The 24,269-nt window shown below is 37.0% G+C and overlaps 4 protein-coding genes across 5 annotated transcripts; 3 read left to right on the top strand and 1 right to left on the bottom strand.

Annotated features, from left to right (window-relative positions):
- The first annotated feature begins 367 nt into the window (after window positions 1–367).
- On the top strand, window positions 368–1,072 carry LOC126782352 (agamous-like MADS-box protein AGL62). Its single transcript, XM_050507578.1, has one exon. The coding sequence runs from the start codon at window positions 368–370 to the stop codon at window positions 1,070–1,072; it is 705 nt and encodes a 234-aa protein (XP_050363535.1).
- A 4,674-nt stretch (window positions 1,073–5,746) lies between these two features.
- On the top strand, window positions 5,747–7,486 carry LOC126782571 (uncharacterized). The gene is made up of 2 exons (XM_050507839.1): window positions 5,747–6,447; window positions 6,578–7,486. Exons 1-2 carry the CDS (start codon window positions 5,831–5,833, stop codon window positions 7,275–7,277), a joined length of 1,317 nt encoding a protein of 438 aa, XP_050363796.1. The 5' UTR covers window positions 5,747–5,830; the 3' UTR covers window positions 7,278–7,486.
- An 11,032-nt stretch (window positions 7,487–18,518) lies between these two features.
- On the top strand, window positions 18,519–20,921 carry LOC126784404 (ergosterol biosynthetic protein 28). The gene is made up of 3 exons (XM_050509868.1): window positions 18,519–18,776; window positions 19,547–19,753; window positions 20,542–20,921. The coding sequence occupies exons 1-3, from the start codon at window positions 18,662–18,664 to the stop codon at window positions 20,610–20,612; spliced, it is 393 nt and encodes a 130-aa protein (XP_050365825.1). The 5' UTR covers window positions 18,519–18,661; the 3' UTR covers window positions 20,613–20,921.
- Window positions 20,922–21,218: 297 nt separating this feature from the next.
- Window positions 21,219–23,858, bottom strand: LOC126783017 (uncharacterized). 2 transcript variants are annotated; one of them, XM_050508396.1, is made up of 2 exons: window positions 23,753–23,858; window positions 21,219–23,239 (listed from the first exon to the last, which is right to left on the bottom strand). In XM_050508396.1, exon 2 carries the CDS (start codon window positions 23,190–23,192, stop codon window positions 21,573–21,575), a length of 1,620 nt encoding a protein of 539 aa, XP_050364353.1. In that variant the 5' UTR covers window positions 23,193–23,239; window positions 23,753–23,858; the 3' UTR covers window positions 21,219–21,572. The 2 variants fall into 2 exon arrangements, with proteins under 2 accessions (XP_050364353.1, XP_050364354.1); XM_050508397.1 differs by lacking the exon at window positions 23,753–23,858 and adding an exon at window positions 23,604–23,749.
- Window positions 23,859–24,269: the final 411 nt, after the last annotated feature.

The following is a 24,269-nucleotide window of genomic DNA, read 5'->3' as shown; positions in this document are numbered from 1 at the left end:
TTATCTGCATTATTATATAAATCATCAATACTCAATAGGCTAGGTTAGAATTAGTTCACAGCTCTGTAATTATCTGATGTATACGTTCAAGTGAATAAGATCATAACTTCCAAAAGATCGATCATGTTTTAATCATATAGAGTAACTGAGCGTTAAGACTAAATTGGACATAAATGTCACCAACATAAGTGTCATCATAAAGAGTAATAATTTAAGCAAATGATGAACCATATATATACTAATTCATCCCTTCCAAACCTTCAGAAACTTAAATAAAAAAAACCTTCAGAAACTTGACAAGAAACAACCTTATCTAGCTAGAATCCTAGCTGTCTCAGTTTCTCACTGAATCCTCGAAGTTTCTACTATGGCGATGAAGAAGACCAACAAAATTAGCCAAGGTCGCCAAAAGATTCCTATTGCTAAAATAGCCAAGAGAACCAATCTACAAGTCACATTCTCCAAGCGGCGGTCGGGGCTGTTCAAGAAGGCCAGCGAGCTCTGCACATTGTGTGGTGTTGAGGTTGCGATCATAGTCTTCTCTCCGGCCAACAAGCCCTACTCTTTCGGCCACCCGGATGTCGACTCCCTCATCGACCGGTTTCTTGCTCGAAACCCTAATTATAATAATTTTCTAGCAGACCCTTATTGTCAACAGCTTGGTGAGGCTCACAAGAATGCTACTGCGCATGAGCTCAACATGCACTTAACAAGCATTTCGAACCAAATCGAGGCTGAGAGAAAGGATGGTGAATCGCTTGAAAAAATGAGCAAAGCCAGCGAGTGTTGGTGGGAAAACCCAGTTGATGAACTTGGTCCGGATGAGCTTCGAACACTTAAGGCTGCAATAGAGGAGCTCAAGAAGAACGTGAACGAACAAGCCAATAGGATTTTGACGGAGTCTAGTAATACTTCTAGTATTGCTCATAATAATTCTTCATCATTCAGTCTGATGAATAATGCTCATCATTATTCTAAGAACAGTCCCAGTAGTAATCAGGTAGGATCTGATTCCATTAATATTCCTAGAGCTTATGATTTTGGTTTTGCTGGGGATATTGGTCTATTCTGAATTCAGGATATATACAGAAATTACAAGATTAGAGAGCACCTCGCTACTTGATCTTTATAAATTCTCTGCTTTCATAAGCTGTGGTTGGTTGTAAACATATTGATGAATAATTGTAATACTATTTTTCTATAAGATCATGGATCCTCGCTTTCCTTAATGTTTCATTAATGATTACTGTGGTAATAATACCCAGCGTGGCATAAATACCAAGCCCCATATCAGTAACAAATAACAAGAGCTTCAATGTGCAGACGGTGGAAATGATTTTGCTGATTGAGGAGATTGAGGTGAACCTAAGTTGGATCAATCTCCTCGGTTATCTACGTACGAATAAGTTTAGCAATTACATATTTTTCACTTTACATTCGTTCTATTATACATTACAATCTAAAAATAATAATAATCTCTTCTACGAAATAAATCGAACCTATATAAGATTGTTTAACTATCCAATTATTTGTCCAAGTGGTTCAGAAAATCCCCATCATGATGAATCATCGATTTGTTTCCATATAGATGACTTATTTGTCCTCCACCTGCCCATAAAAATTCATCAGAGTACTACACTGTAATTTACTTGTTACACAATATTCTTTTGGAACCTTGCAAACACTTATGGATTGTTACAATCAATTATGTTAAAGTTTACAAAGTATTGATTCACGGATAAAAATCCCGATTGCTTATCTTACTTCACTATCAAATGATCGAGTATAGTCCATTATCTTTAGAGAAGTGATCATACTCGTTGATATAAATCAAGGAGAATCCAAATGAATTGATATATATCTTTTCCTTTGTCTTGGTGATGTTTCCTAAGTAATTAACCAGATTTTTTCATTGTTTAGTACTAAACTGGTTGGACGTACGTTTCAGCTGGTTAATTTTAAGATCACACATTGTTATCATAAACTCAACGGACTTATTGCTCATTTTGCATGGTTAAGAGAATTAGATTTTTAACTTCCAATATCGTGGGCAATACATTTGTCTAGGTTGCTAGCTGGCCGGCATTAACAGTCTGTATCCAGCTATCCATCAATTATCATGAAGTCCAAACCAAGAAGGTTATCCCAAATTATTCGATCATTTTCCTGATTTCGTGAAGATCATTGGATCGTCAATAATAGCTTATTGTTATACGTACAAATATGTTAGCAAAAATCTAATAAATTATAGCAAGAGTTAGATAACTATTGACAATGAATTTTTCAGTTCTCTCGAAGAACCGTGAAAATGTCTAGTAATTATACTTTTTAATTACAATTTGACACGTATGATTTAAAAAGAAAAATTATATTTAAGCTATTTTATTAAAAAATATTTTGAGTTTTTTTTTTTAAAAAAAAAAAACCTACACTCTACCCTCTAATACCCTAAAACTCTAAACCCTAAAACCATACACTCAAAATCATCAATTCTTATTATGGTCATTTCACAAATAATAAAAATATATAAAATTATAATTTTAATGTAATAAATACTCATATCAAAATATAACAGTTGAGGAGAATCATATACATTACCATGTAATTCTCCGGTAACAGAATATGCCGATAACTTGAAAACAAAAGGCATCGTATCAATGACGTAACAAGCGAACTCCATAATTGATGACTTGATGTTAAGAACGAAGGTTCAAACATGCATAAACAAAGACGTAAAATCGATTGTGAAGTCCCTAGCTAGTACCGAGTTTCATTTGCCCTTTTTATCTTTTCTTATCCCAATTTATTTGACATTTAATCAAATCAAATGTACTTCGTATCCATTTTTTCATTTTTCTTTTATTAAAGAAAGAAATAAAAATAGTAAAAACCAAAATTCGCACGTGTAACATAGCATCCAATGTAACAGCACACGAAAAGCTATCAAGCTGACACCCAGATCCAGATACTGACAAACATGAGGTGTCACATTTCATCGTATACGCACCAAACCCCCAACCCAGCTCCAGCCCAGCCCACAGCATTTTAATATTATCACTTTAGAATCTTTTCTTAATTTCCCATTCGTACACCTCGTGGGACCCACGTGGATCCTTGTAGGTCAGATTAGCGTCCAACCCCTGGTCCCCTATGGCCCCTCTGGCGCTAACTCACATAAAAACCTAACCCCAAATTATTATTTTTATTTAAACAAAAAGAAAAAAGAAAAAGGAAGACGTCAGATCGGGTACAGCTGGAGCCCCGACAACGCTTGAATGGATCACCCAGGAGAGCATTGGGTGGAACACTCTTTTATATTTTTCGGGTTCGTCACTGGTGACCCGAAGTCCGAACCCGGAAAGGGACAAAAGTGAGGGTCCAGGTTAATTTTATAAAAGAGAGAAGAAAAAAATAGAAGTTGTTTGGGACCATCCGGCTCTAAGCTGGCCATTATCGTACGTGCGCATTGTGATCCAGCTAAACCCGATGCGCCTTACACCCCACGCATGAAAATACCTTATTTAAATATTCAGCTTCACTATTCTACATCCCTTTCTATGTTTGGGAATATGAGCTGGATGCGTGAGCAATGACATAGTCACACATTGGTCACGGTGGACTGTAATATACTTAAAATTATTAAAATATTTATTTTTTTAACTAAATTTAAATTTTAAATATTAATACACCTTAAAATTTTATATAAATTCATAAATAACTCGTAATTTTTTTTCTAACCCAACTTATTATGAAATTTTAACTCCGCCCGCCCTTATGCGTGAGAGTCTTAGTGTGCCCACAATGTGTATACCAAGTAGCTCATCTAACATCCATTGACTGCTTGAGATGATATAACCCCTGGTATAGCTAATCGTGTGTACATAATTTATCCACTCTCATTTTCTGTGTTGGAATTGTTTTTTAAACCACGTATGATAAATTGAAGACTTGGACGTGCGATAAAAAGTTTTCGCATGCAAAACTAAATTGACTGAGTGTTATGCGTGTAGATAGTTGGAGTCTCAGTGCGGGTTAAAGTATCATTATGTTATCACATATATTTTTAGAGCTGTAATTGTTAGTACTGATACTAAAAACAGTTACAGTATTTTGAGAAGTCTTTACTATCATTTTGGTAAATGTTTTTAACCGGATACACTTCCACTATAATATATAAAATTATTTGCAGTTCTACATGGAATCACATTCATTTGTAATAAACAATGTACAACCAAGAGAAATTAAAGTACAAAACACAAACATGGAAGCATTTTATTTTTCATGTAAAATTCTTACCGCCATCTAATCCTTATCAAAACCTTTGTTATAGATAAAAGAAACTGACATGTTAATATCCAGACAAATGTTTGTGCATACTCATAATATCCGGACAGACACTATTAAGATTACTCATATTACTGCCATAGCTAATACACAACTATGAAATTTCTCCACATTCTATTTCCCAAAATCTCAATAAATTTATTGCATTCAAAAAAAAAATTCCTGGCAGCGGGTTGTTTTAGCATCATATTCAAGCCATTAAATCCCCCAATATCCACATTGACCAGATAAAAGGAAAATAAAATGAAAAAAGAGTTTTTTTCACCAACAGTCCCTCAATTCTGGTGTACCTACCAATGTGATACCTCAACTCTTAATCGTACCAATGTGATACCCAGACTCTAGTATTGCTATCATTGAAGTACTTCCGTTAGTTTTTTTCAACTTTTCCGTTATCTTGGTGACGTGGCAGGTACGTGAGGCCCACAAGGAGGGTTAAAAGACAAAATTAACCTCATCTGAGAGGAGCAATGTTTTTCCCGCCCTTTACCTTGAGAAAGACACCCAACAATTCCAATTTTGGCGCCAATTTTCCATCCCTACTCCTTAATTTGTGTCTCTTATCTAAACTAAAGAACTACCGCCAACCAGTCGACCACAATCTGATAAAACCTAGATCAATCTCATTTTCTATTTTTACCCTAGCACTTGTTAAACTAACAGAATAAATATAGAAATTTATATGGAACATCTCATTTCCACAATCTCATAAGAATATAAAAACACATAACTTAACGAAATTCAAATACATGTTTAAGTACCATTAGTTGCCACATTAATGTACCAGATTTATTCTGTTAGTTTAACAAGTGCTAGGGTAAAAATAGAAAATGAGATTGATCTAGATTTTATCAGATTGTGGTCGACTGGTTGGCGGTAGTTCTTTAGTTTAGATAAGAGACACAAATTAAGGAGTAGGGATGGAAAATTGGCGCCAAAATTGGAATTGTTGGGTGTCTTTCTCAAGGTAAAGGGCGGGAAAAACATTGCTCCTCTCAGATGAGGTTAATTTTGTCTTTTAACCCTCCTTGTGGGCCTCACGTACCTGCCACGTCACCAAGATAACGGAAAAGTTGAAAAAAACTAACGGAAGTACTTCAATGATAGCAATACTAGAGTCTGGGTATCACATTGGTACGATTAAGAGTTGAGGTATCACATTGGTAGGTACACCAGAGTTGAGGGACTGTTGGTGAAAAAAATTCAATGAAAAACAAAGGAAAGTGAGCGCATGATTCCAAAGACTGAGGTCGGCCGCGCCCTATCCCCGCCTCCCCTAATATCCACACCATTCTCTCGCTGTCATTTACAGCCTGTTTCCTCTTCATCCTATAATCCCTTCAGTCTTCTTCTTCTTCTTCTTCTTCTTCAATCTTCACGTTCCCTCTCTTTATATTATTCCATCTCTCTCCCTACTTCTCTCTCCAAATCCCCAAATTCAAAGAACTCAAAGCTCTCCCTCTTTCCTGACCCGACCCGTCTAAACATGGATCCGTGCCCGTTTGTACGGATCCTCATCGGAGACTTGACCCTCAAGTTTCCCAGCGTCTCCAAACCCTCCTTCTCCACCGTCCACCCTTCCTCCTCCCCCTGCTTCTGCAAAGTCAAGCTCACCAACTTCCCCCACCAATTCTCCGCCGTCCCTCTCGTCCTCCACGACGCCGCTGCCGGAGCTCAGTCCTCCTCCCGCTCCCACTCCCTCAACGCCTGCTTCAACCTCAGCAAGCCCCAAATCGAAGCCCTCGCCTCCAAGAAACCCTCCCTCTCGATCTCGATCTACACCGGCCGCCGCGGCGCCACCTGCGGCCTCAACTCCGCCAAGCTCATCGGCCGCGTCACCGTCCCGCTCGCCGACCTCGCCGCCGCGGAGGCCAGACCGGTGGTGTACCAGAACGGCTGGATTGGAATCGGTGGGAAGAAGAACGGGTCGGGTCAGTCGCAATTCTTTTTGAGCGTCCGGGCCGAACCCGACCCGAGATTCGTATTCAAGTTCGACGGAGAACCCGAGTGTAGTCCGCAAGTGTTTCAGGTTCAGGGGAATGTGAAGCAGCCCGTCTTCACTTGCAAGTTTGGCTTCCGTAACGCCGCCGATATGCAATCACGGTTAGTTAGTTCAACTTTCTTTTTGCAATTTAGTCCAAACTGAAACCCTTTTATATTGCAATTTAGTCCTTTATTAAACGACATTTTAGTCCTTATTTTTTGATCGTGATTTTTGTTTCTTGGGGTTTAGGTCAATGTCGGAGCCAGGGACACCGAGAAATTGGTTAGGGCCGTTCATGGGGACCAATCAGAAGGAGCAGAGCGCGAAAGAGAGGAAAGGCTGGTCGTTAACGATCCACGACCTCTCCGGCTCGCCGGTGGCGGCGGCGTCGATGGTGACGCCATTCGTTGCGTCACCCGGCTCACAGCGCGTGAGCCGGTCGAACCCCGGCGCGTGGCTGATTCTGCGGCCGGAGGACGGGACCTGGAAGCCGTGGGGCCGGCTCGAGGCGTGGCTGGAGAGCGGCGGCTCTGACACCGTCGGGTACAAGTTCGAGGTCCTCAGCACGATTCTGGCCAACTCCACCGTCAGCGCATCCGACGGCGGGAAGTTCACGATCGACCTGACGTCGAGTCTGACGCCGGTGAACAGCCCGCACAGCAGCTTGGACTTCGGGTCGGGCGGGTCCGGGTCGTCGAGGCCCGGGTCGGGTTCCGGGTCCGACTTCGGGTTCGGGTTGATCCCGCAGCTGCTGCAGAGGGGGTTTGTGATGTCGTCGACGGTGGAGGGGATCGGGAAGTGTAGCAAACCCGAGGTGGAGGTCGGAGTGCAGCACGTGACATGCACGGAGGACGCGGCCGCTTACGTGGCGTTGGCGGCGGCGATGGATCTGAGCATGGATGCTTGCCGGCCGTTTTCTCAGAAGCTCCGGAAGGAGCTGAGGCAGTAGTTGTAATGCGTTGTCGTTTTGTGTGAGAGGGGTTGTCGTTTTGATTGGGGTTAGTAGTAGGTTTTAGGCATTGGATTCTTTAATTTGCCGGCAAGTTTTTAGGTTTGGGCTGCCAAGTGTTTTTTGGGCTTGGAAATTGAGAGACGTGTACAGTGAGGAATAGTCATAGTAATTTTCAATAGTTCAATTTTTTCTTGGTGATTTGTGAATTATTCGGCTTTTTTGTTCATATATGGTTAATGTTTTTGGTCGGAATATTCTATGGCCGCCTTGTAGAGAATCTTATGTGGTTAAATTTTATTCGAAACAGGATGGCACAAAATGAGGCCAGACTGTCTAGTTGGTAGAATCTGTCAATGACTCAATGAGTGCTTGTATTGTGAGCTTGTGACAGCGAAGGGGTGGGGAAAATGGAGTGATGAAAATGCTCTTTAAAATTGGTGACGAATAAAGTCACTAACAGTGTTAATTAACGAAATAAATTAATTGATATACTGTTTGTTCAAATCTCCTTTGTAAATATTCATATGAATTAAAGTAGATGAAAAGTGATCAACTGACCTTATCTTGTATTCCGCCGATTTAAATCTCAACTTAAGCCTTCTTATCTTCGAAGTCCCTTCCCTCTGTAAGCTTCCCCAACTTCTGAACTGAGTTTATGTCTATTCCGTTTAAGATCTCCTCACTCACATTCCGCTTCATGTAGGTACATGTTTCGGAAGCTTCAGGTGAGTATGCACGGAGTCATCTCTCTGAATTTAGAATATGTATCTCCCACTGAACACACAAAGAAAACTACTTAAGAGAGTTAGTGAAAGGGCCTCTATCTATGTGTGTATAAAAAAGAAAGACAATCAATTTATCTAATTCATTCCTTGAAGTTGAACCACGACTATCACTAGTGAGAATAACACAATCTGTCAAAACCCAAGAGATACATGTAGTCCCTCTTAGGTCCTGAAGGTGTCTGCACTGGGGACTGGATATTATAGGCTGAATATCATGTGAGTGGTAGATCGACATTTTCTCATGGGGAGCATCTCAACAGTGCATAAATTGGAGAAATCCTTCAGAAAGTCACTAAGCTTAGTGAAGCCCAAAGATGAATGATCCATTTCTAACGCAAACTTAGCCCGGAAATCTTCTTTTAGAGATGAGAGAGGATAAGTTGGATGATTTGACAGATCTTTTAAGAACCCGGGAAACCATTTCTTGAAAACCTTTAGCCTTGTAGGAGAGCTCTTGGTAACTTGAGGTTCAGTGGAACACACTGTTTGTTTTTGATGGACTAGTATGTCAGCCCAATAACCTTGTTCAGGGTTATCACCTTCTATTTGTTGGTTGTTGATGGACTAATCTGTCTTAGGGTTCATTCTATTTGGGAGATCAGATCTAGGTTGGTTTGTTGAATAAGAAATGAAGTTGCACGTAATGAAAATGCCGAAAGTAAGTGCAGAAGAAGATAAAGGCATGAATTGAAATAATACTGGATAATTGTTCATTCATGCCTTCTACTAGCGTAGGTATTACATATACAGTTCATAAATGGGCCAAAGGACAGCTGGGCCATAACATTGGGTCAAAATAAAAGTGAGGTCCAACAGAATGCATCTCTTAATCTGAATCCTGAAACTGATACTACTGTGACGATACTAGTCAACAAGACGTCTATTCTCCATATCAGTTGATATACATAGAGATTACAGCATAGTCAAGCCTTGACCTGCCACAAATACAAGGTACTTCCTCTCATCCTTCTCAAGCTCATAGTATCGGAAAAAAAATCCTGCTAATTGTAAATGGAGTTGGCAATTTACGTTTGTCCTTGGGAAGGGTCATTGTTGCACTTGACATCATTTCCACTCGATGCGCATAGTACTTACCTTCCAGCTCAATCAACATATGTGCTTGTCCACTTTCCTTGATGCCATCTACATCATCCCTACAATACATATTTGCATATATATACGAAGGATCTTGAGCGGACGTCTGTGAATTTGAAATAGTGCGGATGAGCCACGTGTCATTGGTTAATGAAAACATTCAACAATTCAGTTTCATTTCAATCATTGTGAGGTCCCGCCTTCATCTTCTAACTCATTCAATTGGAAAAACCTTTCCCAAAACCAAACCCAGAATACTAAAGATTCATATAAGTTCAATTATTAACAATCATAACAAGGTGGGTTGAGTTCATTGACCAACCATTTCATCCTCCACCTTCATATAGGCACTTCTCTCCGTCAGTACGATTATAAAATTTGGGGAGGTAACCATCATTTTCTTTTCTCTTCTTCTTCTTCTTATGTCTTTGGCTATGCGTTTGATTTATTTCAATCCTCCATATAAAGTTGTAATCGATCTCTACCGAAGTCATGGCTACCTATGCATTGATTAATGAGTTTTTATTTTTGGGTTGAGATTGATTTACTAATTACTATGAATCAATCTAGAAGAAAAAAAAATCAGAGATCAATGATGTGAAGTTCGTTTTACACAATCAATTCAAGTATCTTTAAGCAAAAGAATGAAATCAATGCTAATACTGCTGGGTATGAATTGTTGAAGTATAAAGAAAGATGATAAACTAGTGCAGTCGTGAAGTAAAGCTTAGAAAAGATAAAGATGTGCGACCCACAAATTAAGCTGAACAAAAAAGTAGTTTTGTTGAATGTTTCTACCAACCAGTAACATGGTGACACCTGGACATCCGCATAATTTCATTACTATAAATCAATTGAGAAAAAAAATCAGAGATCAATGATGTGAAGTTCGTTTTACACATTCAATTCAAGTATCTTTAAGCAAAAGAATGAAATCAAGGCTAATACTGCTGGGTATGAATTGTTGAAGTATAAAGGAAGATGATAAGCTAGTGCAGCCGTGAAGTGAAGCTTAGAGAAGATGAAGATGTGCGACCCACAAATTAAGCTGAACAAAAAAGCAGTCTTGTTGAATGTTTCTACCAACCACTAACATGGTGACACCTAGACATCCGCACAATCTCAGTTTAACGGACGTCCTCTTATGATCGAGCCTGTATATATATATATATATATATATATTTAATAATACTTATTATTTGGTGCTTCATATTCACCGCACTGTTCACGTACTATTCAATGTCTACAGTAACTACCAATTATGTCCTCCTTTTTCCTACTAACTTCATAATATCTACAGTGCATTACCGATTTCACCCTCCTTTCTTCTACTATCTTCCAGCGTCTTCTACATCTCTCTACCTCGTGATATATTTTTTTTCCAGTGAGAGGCTCTCATAATTCTAGGTCTTCTTCTTTTTCTTCCTCCGCAATCTAGACACTTGATCTTTCTGCGCTACTTAATTGGTAAATTCCTTCTTCTTTCTAGGCCTCAATCTTTCCCTTTCTTTGATTTCTTCGATTGGTGATTTCTCTAACCTCGCTTCGTTTGCTTAATTTCTGCGTATGAAATCCACCTGCTTAACTTCGTCGGCCAGAGAGAGAGAGAGAGAGAGAGAGAGATAAATATCGTAGGGCGAGAGAAGAAGTGGCGTTTATGTAGGTATGTAATCTCCTGCTAGGCTTTTGATTTTTGTTTTTTGTTTTTTGTTATCCTTTTGCTCTGGGTAATTGGCCTTTTATTATAGGTTTCTTCTTGCTTAATTTATGGGTAGTTGATGATGAATTGATTGGATGATCGAAGAGTGGGGCTGAATTGAACCAATTGCAGGTTTGTTTTCTGTTATCCTTTCTTACCTTCTGTTTTAGGGAATTTGTTTATCTTTCAATTGAGATTACAGTTGAAAAATGGTTTTAACGTTTTGGTGATGCAATGGTTTCAACCTATTGAACATGATTGTAAGACTCGAGTAATTGCATAATTATTTAGTTATAGATTTGTTTCCAGCTTGATATATGGGTCTGTTTCCATTAGAAAAAGTGCTTACAACATAAGCATGATCATAGGCTTAACAAATATTATATAGCAGATGCACATATCCGTTGCCATTAACTTTGATAGGGCTGAAATAATTTGTAGTGATAGGAATCTAATGCATATGTGTTTTCCTTATAGAGATGATATGACTGATGCGTATATCCATTGCTATTAACCTTTTGTAGTTAATTGATCATTATAGATTGGATTCTTAACATACATTACAGTATATCATATATTGTTAATCTGGTGTGAGTTTTAGGAGGGTATATTGATCATATATTGTTTTTTTTTGCTGGGCTTGATCATTAAATCTCAATTATATATTAGTATATCACTGACTTTATTTGTGTTAACCGTTAATAATTCACAAATCTATTAAAGGCATTACCTTTTTCTATTCATACAAATTAGAAGTAATAAACAAATAGTGAGGCACTTTTACATGTAACATAAAACATCTCCATTGTTTTCATCCACTGTTTTTTTTTTGTGTAATCTAATTTGTAATTTGGTCTTTACTCTTTATATGTTACAATTTTTTACTGATCGTTGAATTTTACAGCTGCTTTAAAGATCCAGGTTACAGGGAATCAACAAGTAGTTAATCAAGAGTAGAATCAGTTATTACACAGTAAGTTATAATTGCTATGCTTGGTTTTATATGATGAACTCATGCCTTTAACATTTATGTATTTTGCATGTTCTGTTTCTTATCAACGATGAATTCTCATATATGCTACAGAGTGAAATGCAATGTTATGGTACATGTTTTCAATTGATTTCTTACAAGATATTTAATTAGAAATGGAAAATTTAAGACTCTTCTACTATGGTGCTCTACTGACGTGATGCTGGACTTGCGGGATTGAAGAATTGAACCATTCTCCTAACAATTGGAAACCCTGAAGTATAGTAGTGCCACAGTAAGTAATTCCAATTTTTAGTGTGTTTTACTCTTTCTAATGTATCATTTCTATTTCTCATGGAACATTTTCTTTTCATATTAACATATCAAGTTGTCAACCAAATGAGCCCGACAACTGTGAAATATGTGGTGAAGATAAACATTATGGATTTGAACATAGTTGAAGAGTTAAATCGTAAATACCATGTTTAGAATAGATTTAAACTATTTATAATTGATCTGCACTGTGGGTTGCTTACTCTATTTTAATCATATTACTCTAATTCTATTCTTTGTATTTAAACATTACCGACTAGCAACATGGATTCGGTCCGAGAAGCTTTATGATCAAAATACTAAATTAAAATGGGATGGTCTGTAAAAAAAAGTATGTTCATGGCTAGGACGTGTTAATGCTTAGTTTGTTCTTTCTAATGGCCAATATATATGTTCTTGCAATATTTACAATCAATACTTAAGTGATCAATTGGTCTTGATCCAACCAACTGTTCCAATCATTATTTGTCAACGTACCAGATTGTTATACTAATAGTTTGACTATATATCATTTCATGGTAGTTTAGATATAGTTTCCCAGAATTTGTTTATATCCTTCATAGTGGTTGCTCACTAAAAACTGAATTCATCATGTATGGTAAGATCCACAATAGTGTTTGTGTCATGTTTTTCAGTTCTTGCTTATGAATTTTATACATACCAAACTCATTGGTTTTAATTTTTTTTCTTCAGAAGGAGAGCTTCATGGCACATCTCAGAGATGAAGGTGAGATATATCATATATCCTATGTTGGAGTACTGTTTGGTTTATGTATCTATATATGACTTCTGCTAGACCTATCTAACATATGTAGGTGTACATTTAACTACATTTTTGTTTAACAACATTGAACATGCTACTGTAAGAATTTTTTTTGTACAAATGCCACATTTATGGTCCTCTACTTTGTAAAAACTAAGGCGACTGAAGCGTATATATTTTTAATATAATGACTCTAGTTTTGGTCCAACATGTACATATACGCACCGCAGCGAAGTACATGCATGTACCTAGTATATATCAATATTATGTTGATCCAAACTAACAATTGAAAACTAAAAAAAGATATCTCAGAAGAACATATTTAAGCCATCTTTCCACCTCTGCACTTAAGCCATGTTGGTAAATTAAGAATATCACATTGTCTTCTGATTCTTTAAAAGATCGCGGGAACTCAATTTATTTTGGTCATCAATTTTAGCAAGACTCAAGCGGGTGTCATAGAATTTTGCAATCATTTCTACTACGGTTAGACAAATATCAATCAAGATACTTGCTTCCCGCACCGTACGCACTGCCAACACAAGTAGAAAATTGCAATTAACCTCAAATTAATTACTTATACCAACAATGAAACTGATAATAATAAGTTGTTTTGAAAGAAGAAAATTACCACTGAAAATTGTCCTCCTGTTTTTTTTTATCCCTTAAAGTAGCTATTAGAAGGATGTAGCCGATATTATCAACCATGACAGAGCATGGAGTATTACCTCCATACTTCTGCCACATTGCTTCTAATATGTCCTCAACGATGTCTGCTCCAGAGCCAATCACTCTAGTCAACCACATACGAGCCTACTAGACCTCTCTTGTGAAAAAAATAACATCACATATGGACCTGTAAAAATAAGCACACATGAATCATTACACCTTATATTAATGTTGATGACAATAATAAAACAACACACATGAACCATTACATGTTATATTAATGCTGATGATAATAATACTATGTTACTAAAAGTTAACAATGAAGATTTCTTGACACTGTTAATCCAATTGGGCCTCAGAAGGCCCTTAGACCTGATGGTCTACAAGCTTTTTTCTACCCGAAATGTAAGGATGAAGTAAAACAGGTTACGATACCCAAAGACTAAAATATCGATAATATCTCCGATATTATCACGATATTTTCATTTTTTTAATTATGGAAACTTTCCTCACATACCTAGTAAATATCGCACGATATTTAGGAAATTTCGTCAAATATGGCGAATTTATCAAAATTTCCACGATATTCTCGATATTTTGCCGATAAATTGCCTTAAACTCATCTCAAATGTTGAATTGAGATAAAATATTGGTGCTGGTGGGGTGAATCGAACCTTGCACTCCCATGATATATCAAATCATCCCAACCATCCCCACTAGGATGGGTTTTGTGTTATATTTGTACATAATTATATATAAGTGATTTCTAATAATTTCAAAATATTTTAATTATTTTGATCGAACATTTTACAAAAATCGATATTTTCTGATATTTTGAAATATTTCTTTCGAAATATCCATTTTTCTGAAGGTCGATATTTCCAATTTCTCCGATATTTTAGTCCTTGACGATACCACTCATCAAATATTATTTTAATAATTATTTACAGGAGTTCAACCATACTCTTATCCCTAATGTTGAAAAAGTTGAATTAGTTGTTCCTTATGGGCCTAGAAGCCTTTGGAATGTCTTTTACAAAATCAGTACCCAAAAGGCTTATACACCTTTAAAAAAAATTACATCTAAAAAATCAGGGAGCTTTTGCTCGGGAGAGTTATTCAAGATAATATCATAATTGCACATGTGAACGGTTAGAAAACTTTCAAAAAAGAAGAAGAAATGTCTAGGTTCTATTGCAGTTAAATTAGACTTGGGAAAGGTCTATGACTTCCTTAGTTGGAAGTTTAAAAAAGTGTGTAGCTGAATTTGGTTTAGATGATAATTGGATTGATATGATTCTAAATTACATCAGTTTTGTTCTTTCATGTTTATAAATATGGAGAATTCAACAAACAATACCTCAACTATTTTCCATTATAACTTTCAATACCTCACATTTGGAAACTATCATATTAGTACCTCAAGTTTCTGTTTCAACTTAATTTCATTTCATTCCGTCAATTAACACCGTTAGTGACTTTATTTCTTACCAATTTTCAAGGGCATTTTCATCACTTCATTTTCTTCCGATTTCATCTTTCATTTCTCTCCAATTTCAACTATTTAAAAAAACCAATTATCAAAATAATTAAACTTTGTCACCAAAATTTGGTCTATAATTCCATCCACATAATCAATCTCACCTCCTCTATAAACCTTATCTAGTTCATTCAGTGAATAAAATCTCCCACCATGATGTACACATACAATAAATAGGTTTGAGCCTACATTTCAGCAAAATAATTGTAAAACTCACAAAGACTCAAAACATTTAACAACATATTCAATAATCAAAGACCAACGTTTTCCATCTCAATCACTTCTATTTTAATGTCATTATCTGCACATAGTCAACATAGGTGCAAGAACCCTAATATAATGTCATTATCTGCACATAAAAGTTGAAATTAGAGGGAAATGAAATATGCATGATAGGAGCACTTTGTGTGACGTTCTTAACATGTTTTTACCTCGATTTGTACTTTTCTTAGCCCTTATTGTTGTACTATTGATTTATTGAGTCGTAGTAAGAGTCTTGAGCGGTATTTGATGCATTTTTGTGCTTACATGAGTTAAAAACGCATAATTGGTTTATAGTCCTAGTTTGACTAGGAATCCTTGTTAGGTTTTGAAACTAATTATCTCTTACTTATGATTTTATTTTCTTATTTTCAGATTGGATTGAAGAGATAATTAAAGAAAAAAAGATGGATCCAAGTCATGCAACAATTAAATAGAAGATGATCATTAAAGGCATAAAACATGGCATGTTTTAGGGATTAGAGCATGGCATGTTTTAGGGAATAAATCATGACATAATTTAAGGGATTAAAGCATGTTATTATAATATGAGGAAAGATGCAACTACCCTCATTGTTTCCTCTCTATATATACATGATTTCATCTCTCAAATAAGAGGACTTCTCATTAGCATTTAAGAGCCAAAACTCTACCAAAACACCACCATAAATTTCCCTCACAAATCAGCCAAGCCGTCCACCCCAAAACTATCATCATCTCCACCGAGTTTCACTATTGAAGACACACCTCCAAGGTTCCTACAACGTGTGATTCTCGCAACTCATCTCCATGGTTTCGTCTATTTGCGTTAATCTACAATTCTTTGTCTATGAAGATTGTAAGTTGTTATTTATGTGGAAATATTGGTTTTGTATTTGTTTTAGAATTTTCAGATTGTATTTGATATTTTTTTAGACTATACCGAATTTATGTTCTTATAATTATTGAAGTTTGTATTTCTATTGTTGTGTTCTAATCATCTTTCTCATACTTTTAGATAATTTTCAGATATGTGCATATGAATTTAGTGCTTGGATGCAGTCCCTAAGATTGTGTTTGAGTGCTAGATTCATCAACCATATTGACACATATCGAATCATGCCCTAAGTAGGTTCGGTTTGTGTTGATTAAAAGTGGTAAAAAAATTCTGGAAATTTACATGTGAAACCATGGTGGGTGACGCCACATATGAAACATGTCTCCAACAAAGATTTGGTGCTTAAATATAATCTTGTTTGCTTTCTACTCTAAGTGTTATTGAATTCGATTGCATGCAAATTTAGATTAGGCCCTAAGTCAATCTAAATGTTAATTGAAATCTTGCATGATTAGATGATCCCCTAAGGCTCTAATTGTATTGGTGTCTAAAAAGTATGTAATTGGTCGAATTAGAATGCATGATAGATTCGAACTTGTAATTATGTGGTGTAATGGTAAATTTGGTTTAAATTTGTTAAAGAGAAGTCGATAATGTAAATAGTAATTTAGGTTTTATTTTAGTAGTTAATAATCAATCACAAACCCCACATTATTTGTTAACACTAAAAGTTTAGAGTTCCCTTCAATTCCCCGGAAAGAACGATCTCTGCTTATTCTATACTAACGATGATGTTTTACAGGGTTTATTATAGACGTTTTAACCAACGCTCTATCAATGCAATCAGAGAAAATGGAGTGATGAAAATGCTCTTTAAAATTGGTGAGGAATAAAGCCACTAACATTGTTAATTAACAAAATGAATTAGTTGATATACTGTTTGTTCAAATCTCCCTTGTAAATATTCATATGAATTAAAGTAGATGAAAAGTGATCAACTGACCTTATCTTGTATTCCGGCGATTTAAATCTCAACTTAAGCCTTCTTATCCTCGAAGTCCCTTCCCTTTGTAAGCTTGCCCAACTTCTGAACTGAGTTTATGTCTATTCCGTTTAAGATCTCCTCACTCGCATTCCGCTTCATGTAGGTACATGTTTCAGAAACTTCAGGCGAACTGACATATGCGGTGAGTATGCAGGGAGTCATCTCTCTGAATTTAGAATATGTATCTCCCACTGAACACACAAAGAAAATACTTAAGAGGGTTAGTGAAAGAGCCTCTATCTATGTGTGTATAAAAAAGAAAGACAATCAATTTATCTAATTCATTCCTTGAAGTTGAACCACGACTATCACTAGCGAGAATAACACAATCTGTCAAAACCCAAGAGATGCATGTAGTCCTTCTAAGGTCTTGAAGGTGTCTGCACTGGGGACTAGATATTATAGGGCTGAGTATCATGTGAGTGGTAGATCGACATTTCCTCATAGGGAGCATCTCAACAGTGCATAAATTGGAGAAATCTTTTAGAAAGTCACTGAGCTTAGTGAAGCTCAAAGATGAATGATCCATTTCTAACGCAAACTTAGCCCGGGAATCTTCTTTTAGAGATGAGAGAGGATAAGTTGGATGATTTGACAGACCTTTTAAGAACCCGGAAACCACTTCTTGAAAACCTTTAGCCATGTAGGAGATCTCTTGGTAACTTGAGGTTCAGTGGAACACACTGTTGGTTGTTGATGGACTAGTCTATCAACCCAATAACCTTGTTCAGGGTTATCACCTTCTATTTGTTGGTTGTTGGGGCTCATTCTACTTGAGAGATCAGATCTGGGTTGGTTTGTTCATAAATAATTTAATTATCTTGCCATAGTTCGAGAAGAAGGTTGGTGGAGTCTAGCGGCAATCGTTTTGGTGGCCCCTAGTACATACATAGCTGGTTCGAATCGCCCTACCTTCAAAATTTCCTTTTTTGTTCCATTAACCGAACAAAATGTTCCTTTAGAAGTATCACTGCTTTGCACCAAACCTTGATGCATCCTAATCGGAAAAGAAAAAAAAAAGACCCATTGATGCTTCAAAATAATAAGACTACTTGTCTCAATCACCCCAAATGTTCTAGTATTTCAAAGATAGAATTTCAAATATAAGGTTTGGAAAGGTTCTGAAGTGAAACATGTCAATTTGATCACAACTATGAACTATGATAGTTTATGGTAGTCACTTAACACGACAAATAAACATGACGAGTCATAGGCTCATTGTGCATGATTTACCCACATAGGCCCAAAGACTCCATGGAGGCAACCCACTGATGAAGTTCGGATCATCGCCGTCTTTTTCAGTGTGAGACTATAAAAGGCTCTGCATTACAGGGGACTAGTTTGCTCAGCAGGAAGTTGTCGACAATCTTCAGAGCATCTCCAACAGAACAGACAAGTGTGAAGATGAAGGCGTTGAGTTGGTGGCTTATGCTGGTGGGTTCACTTAGACTGGTCTCTGTTTGGTTCGGCTTCTTCGACATATGGGCTCTCCGTCTTGCTGTCTACTCCAAATCCCAAAGTACACTCCTTTTTTTCTTGACTTTTCACTCTGTTCTCAATCAACTTCCTTGTTGAAGTTTGATCCTTTTTCGTTGCTGGAGTCACAATTGGATAAAGCTTCACTTTTTAATCAAACCCATTTGAGATTTGTGTTAAGTTTGTTGCTCATTGTGAGATTTAGTTGGATAGATATATTTGTGGGGATTTTGAATTCTTAATTGTGTGAAGAACGCATGGAAGTTCGGTATGAGTCTTTAGATCCAAAGGGGCTTAACTTGATTTGGTATTGCATCTGAATGTAGATTAACCAAACGTGGTTTGGTTTTGTATGGATGTGCAAATTGTGTGTAACTTCTGCAGATATGTTCGGTGACTCTGATAGTCAGATCATCAGCGTTGTTAATACTAGAATGCTAAATACTGCTATTGTCTTAGATGTCAAATTTAGTTTAAAGTAATCAAAAACTTGTTTGTGTCTTTGATGGGTATGCTATCCTACCAGTTGTTCAAATACAACTCAGACTTGGCAAAACCAGAAACACCAGAAAATGTAGAACTTTTACCCCTAAAATTTAGAACGTAATATTAGTAGTTGCACACTTGATTGTATTGGTATGACATACTTTACCAGTGAAGCTGGATTAGTTTTAGGCTTTTAGCACTTTTGTTTGTTCATGATTGTTCTAATTCTATAAATGAATGCTATTTACAAAGATTGTTCAATTAGATCACTTTTTTTCCCTTTGCCCTTAATTTCATGTTTTGTAATTGCGATTATTATTTTTGCAGTGACTGAAGTTCATGGAAGGACATTTGGGGTCTGGACTCTCCTTACTTGCACACTCTGCTATCTTTGTGCCTTGAACCTCGACAACAAGCCACTCTACCTAGCTACCTTTCTGTCATTCATCTATGCACTTGGTCATTTCTTGACAGAGTACCTAATCTACCAGACCATGGCCATTGCAAATCTGTCAACAGTTGGCTTTTTTGCAGGTATCGGTTTGCTCCACCTTATTTACGATCTTTATAACTGGCATATATCTCTGTTTTGATATTAAGTACAAAAATTCTGTTTCAAATTTTGTAAATCCATGTCATAAAACGCATGTTTTATGATTGTGTTTGCTGACAGGATAGTACATGATAAATGATACTCATTTTAGGCTGTAGGCATAGTTGGAAGGAAGCCTGATATGTGCAATTCATAAAACAAAATAGATTACGAACTAGAGTACATATCATCTTCCAAAACAATGTAGTCCAGATATTAAATCTCTGTGCTAGTATTTGGCCATTTTTAAACGATTGTAAAATCCTCCATGCTTAATTGACAAAGAGTTGTGGACCTGTAGTCCTGCACATGCTACAGCATTCCATCTTTCAACAGCTACTAAACTCTGTGAAATTACATTTCCTGGAAACACCAAATTAATGCTTGATATGTTTTCTAATGCCAAAACCAATATATTTTTTCCCCGAAGAAATAAAGTCTAAATTTCATTTCTAATCTTGCAAACATATGGTTTGTTTAATTTGATTATTGTTTCTAGTTGTAGTAATTCACATGCTAGTAGTATGTGCTCACATGTTTTCTGTCTGACTACTATAATGACGAATACCATGCTCTATAATATCTGATGACAAGTGGTGTTTGGATTTCCTGGAAACAACTATTGAAGTCTTGATGTGATTATGCACCACCAGCCTTTTCATTGTTTGGAGGATAGTATAAAATAATTATTTTTAATGTAGTAATAAAATTATCTTGTGATCTGAATCAGGCACATCAATTACATGGATGTTGTTGCAGTGGAATTCACATCAAGCTCAAGCTGCACTGAAATCAGAATAAAGTGTCTGATTACTGCTTCAGCTTTCTCCACATTTGTTAATTAATCTCCTTTTCCAGTCATGCTTTGTTCTCAAGAACTGCTTTAGTTTTGATGCCCATCTATCACACTGAGATTTTCCGTAACAGTGAGAATTTAGAGGTCTACCTATAGACCAGTGAGAAGAAAATTCTTGAGTCACCTTCAGACTTTTAAATTGAAAAAGTTAAGAGAAACAAAATTGTACTCATTCAGTTGGAACTTTCAGTTGTTTATAGTAGCCTTTGTGTAAAAGTACTGATGTTCTTTTTCAGTAAGAAAATAGTCATTGAAATTTATCTTGATGTTATCAATTTTACTATATTTTGTGCTGATATTAGATGCAACTTGTTATTGTCAACAAGCTTGTTTCAGTTACAGAAATGGAAGTCATGGTTGTCAGTGCTGTTGGTGATGTTTGAAAACCCCTACGATTTATATTTCTCCGAGTGAAGGTGGTAGTTTAATACAAACCAAGTTGATGGGAAGCTCGTGCCTAGTGGATCACTACGCAGGGAGAAGAAGGAAAAGATAATCTTCATGTATCTTTTCAAATGAAAAAAAAAAACCTGTAATGTTTGCAAATACAACTTTGCGTCTACCAGAAGACTGGAGATCCACTCTTGTGGTTTTACTTTGCTAGGAAGCAGAACATGAATTTGAAAAAAGCCAAGATTTGACGTGCACTATCAATTCAGTTTTAAGACATAATCCAGAAGCCAACTTCTCTGAGCAAAAACCACATCAAAGTAAGATAATACAGTGGAAACTCTAGTTTTACAGATTAAAGCACTAGCCTACATTTTACCTGTTGTATTGATTTCGAAGCCATTAACTCAAATACTAAACCTTACTGCATGGGGAATTTCATCCCTCCAGGCATATCCAGGAAAGGCAAGCATGAAACATGGGAACATATCAGAAGAACCCAAGGACCATCATCATCACTCTGCTGCAGCCTCTCCATTCTCTTCTTCCTCTGTTTGTATCTCTGGCAATGTATCTAAATCTGTGCGAGCCGCTTGCTCGTCTTCGGAAATATGGGAATCAGCAGAATCAATGGGGTCATCCTGAACTGCATCTGAACCTTCATCTACCCTACTGGATTCATTTGTAACATCTGATTCTTCGGTCGTAGTAGCATCTTGATCATTTGACTCTTCATTCGTGGTGGCATCTTCATTTGCTGATTCTTCGTTCTTACTGGCATCTTCATTTGTCGAATGTTCATTCTCAGTGGCATCCATAGTCTGCTTTATTGTTGAAGATCTGGAGCTATTATCCACGTCAGCTGTACCATCAGATATTAAGGTCTTTTCAGAAACATTAGTCTCCTTCTCATGACTAGAGACTGTTGCAGTAGAATCCAATCGATCATGCGCAGACACTGTGTTATTAGTCTGTTCCACAACCACCGTTTTTTCAGTGCTGTCCTCCCTAGTAGCCGTACCATCTACCTCTGCGTTTTGAGACTGAGCAGACTCAGATATAGTTTCTGTTTCATTAGGCTTGTGTGAACTAGTTGCTTGGTTGACTTCAGTAAAGTTTTTGCCTACTTCTGAACTCACAACTGTAGAGTTATTTTCAGCTTCTGGCAGATCACTAGTTTGTGTTTTCACTTTTCCATCTAAGAGTGAATTTGCCACAGGATTGGACGAATTCCCTTCAAGTTTCTCTTCACTTGCAGGCACACTCAAAGTGTCATTTTCAGCAGTTCTACTATCCACCAATCTCATGTTGTGTTGGTTTCCATCTTCATCCCCACTTGTTTCAGAGGTTTCCGTTGACATTTCAGAACTTACTTTCTCAGTTTCAGTGCTTATAACTTGGGTATCATGGGTAACTGCACTAGAAGCATCATCTGCCTTGTAATGTTCCTCGCGTGCCTCGTGAGCATTTTTATCATCTCCTTCATTATCTTGATCATCTGATGAATTCTCAATTTCTTCTCGGTCTTCCCTTTCTTCATCCTCATTCCTGTCGACTTCCTTCTCATCGCCCCCATCTTCTCTTTCTTTCTCTTCATCTATAAGGTTTTCCTTGTGATCTTCTTCTCCCCCTTCTTTTGTCTCCGAATCATTTTCATCTATCTCCTCGTCTCCTGCTTTTTCTCCCTCTTCTTCTGGATCTTCATCCTTATTTTGCTCCTCCTCTTGCTCTGCTCCCTCATGCTTCTGAATCTCTTCTTCTATGTCTTCTACCTCATGCTTCGGATCCTCTTCTTCTCGCTCTTCTGCTTCATGTTTCTCATCTTCAACCTCGTGTTTCTCTTCTTCTTCTTCTTCTCTTAGAGATTCTTCTTCCTCCTCTTCCTCTCGTCTCAAATGTGTAGTGACATCCTTGTGAGGAAGGTCTTTTCTCCCAAGTTTCAGGATCTCACTTTTTGTTTCGGTTCTGATTGAGGTTTTTGAATCATTCTCAGCCAATGCTGCCTTCTTATCAAAGGAATGCTTGAGTTGATATATCAACCAAACGCATACCCCAAGCAGCAACACAATCTGCAATACATGCTTTACCCTGATTCCTTTGGTTCTCGTGTTCCTACTTGGCTGCTTCTTCAACATGATGTACTACTTCCTTACTAGTACCCTATCCAAATCTCGAATTCTCCCTATATACATACAAGTGTGAGAAACTCGCCCGTAATCGAATGATAAATAATAAACTTGAGAGGATAACTACAATCACATTGTAAAAAGATATTCTAGACTTCAAATCAAAGTTTCTAACTTTTTCCATAAACCTATCACTCCTAACAGCAATCATTTGACACACCAAATCCACAGTGTATTGAAGTACTGAACTTTAATGTCTCATACTACAATTGGGACTTTCTTCCATATAAGAACATCATGAAGTTTTCCTCAACTTAGGGAAATTTTTTTCTAAGAAACAAAATCCATTGCGAAAGGGCCAGAAATTTGGAGCAATCCAAAAACAAAAGTGAAGTTGGCATAAAAATCCTAACCGGGTACCAGAGTAAAGGCAGAGGCAAACCCCATGAAGCAAACACATCAGATATCGATATAATGAACCAGAGGAGATAAAAAGAACTCATCTTTAAACATGTATAAGACAAACCCAGTTCTGGAAAGAGTAAATCTTGAGAGGAAGAACAAAGTACCTGAGGAAAGCTAAGCAGGAGAAGAAGTCAAAGCGTTGAGTTGGGAAGAGAAGGGCAGAAAGGGTGTTGTGTCAGAATGGGAGTGTCCATGTTGTTCTATAGTTTTGTGGAGGAGGCTGACCGGATCCAATACCAAAGCTAGCCTCCATTTTTTTTTTGTTGGGTCAAACACTGATTGTCTGCTGTAATTGTTCCCTATTAACTCAGTAATAAGTGAACTAGTAACTAATAGGGTAAATAATAAATGTTTCTCCAATATTCTCCTTAACAGTATTTAGGTCATCGGTTGATTCTATATTCCGATGGGTCGGTCTGTTTTACTTTGAGTTTTAATCCAGCTTTAAAAATAAAATAAAATTCATGTTTAGCGCGGCGTAGTGGTTGAGTGTCAGGTTGAAATCCTCAACCTGAGTTCAATTTACAAACATGTAAAAGTAGTTAGACATTATGCATATGAGAAATTCTCATGTATTGTGTTTAAGTCCTCAAAGCACCGCAAGTAGTTCTGTAATAACCC

The sequence above is a fragment of the Argentina anserina genome, chromosome 2 (assembly GCF_933775445.1).
Source record: "Argentina anserina chromosome 2, drPotAnse1.1, whole genome shotgun sequence".
NCBI lineage: Eukaryota > Viridiplantae > Streptophyta > Magnoliopsida > Rosales > Rosaceae > Argentina > Argentina anserina.
Note: the sequence above shows the minus strand (reverse complement) of the source record. Positions and strands in the feature narration are given on the sequence as shown.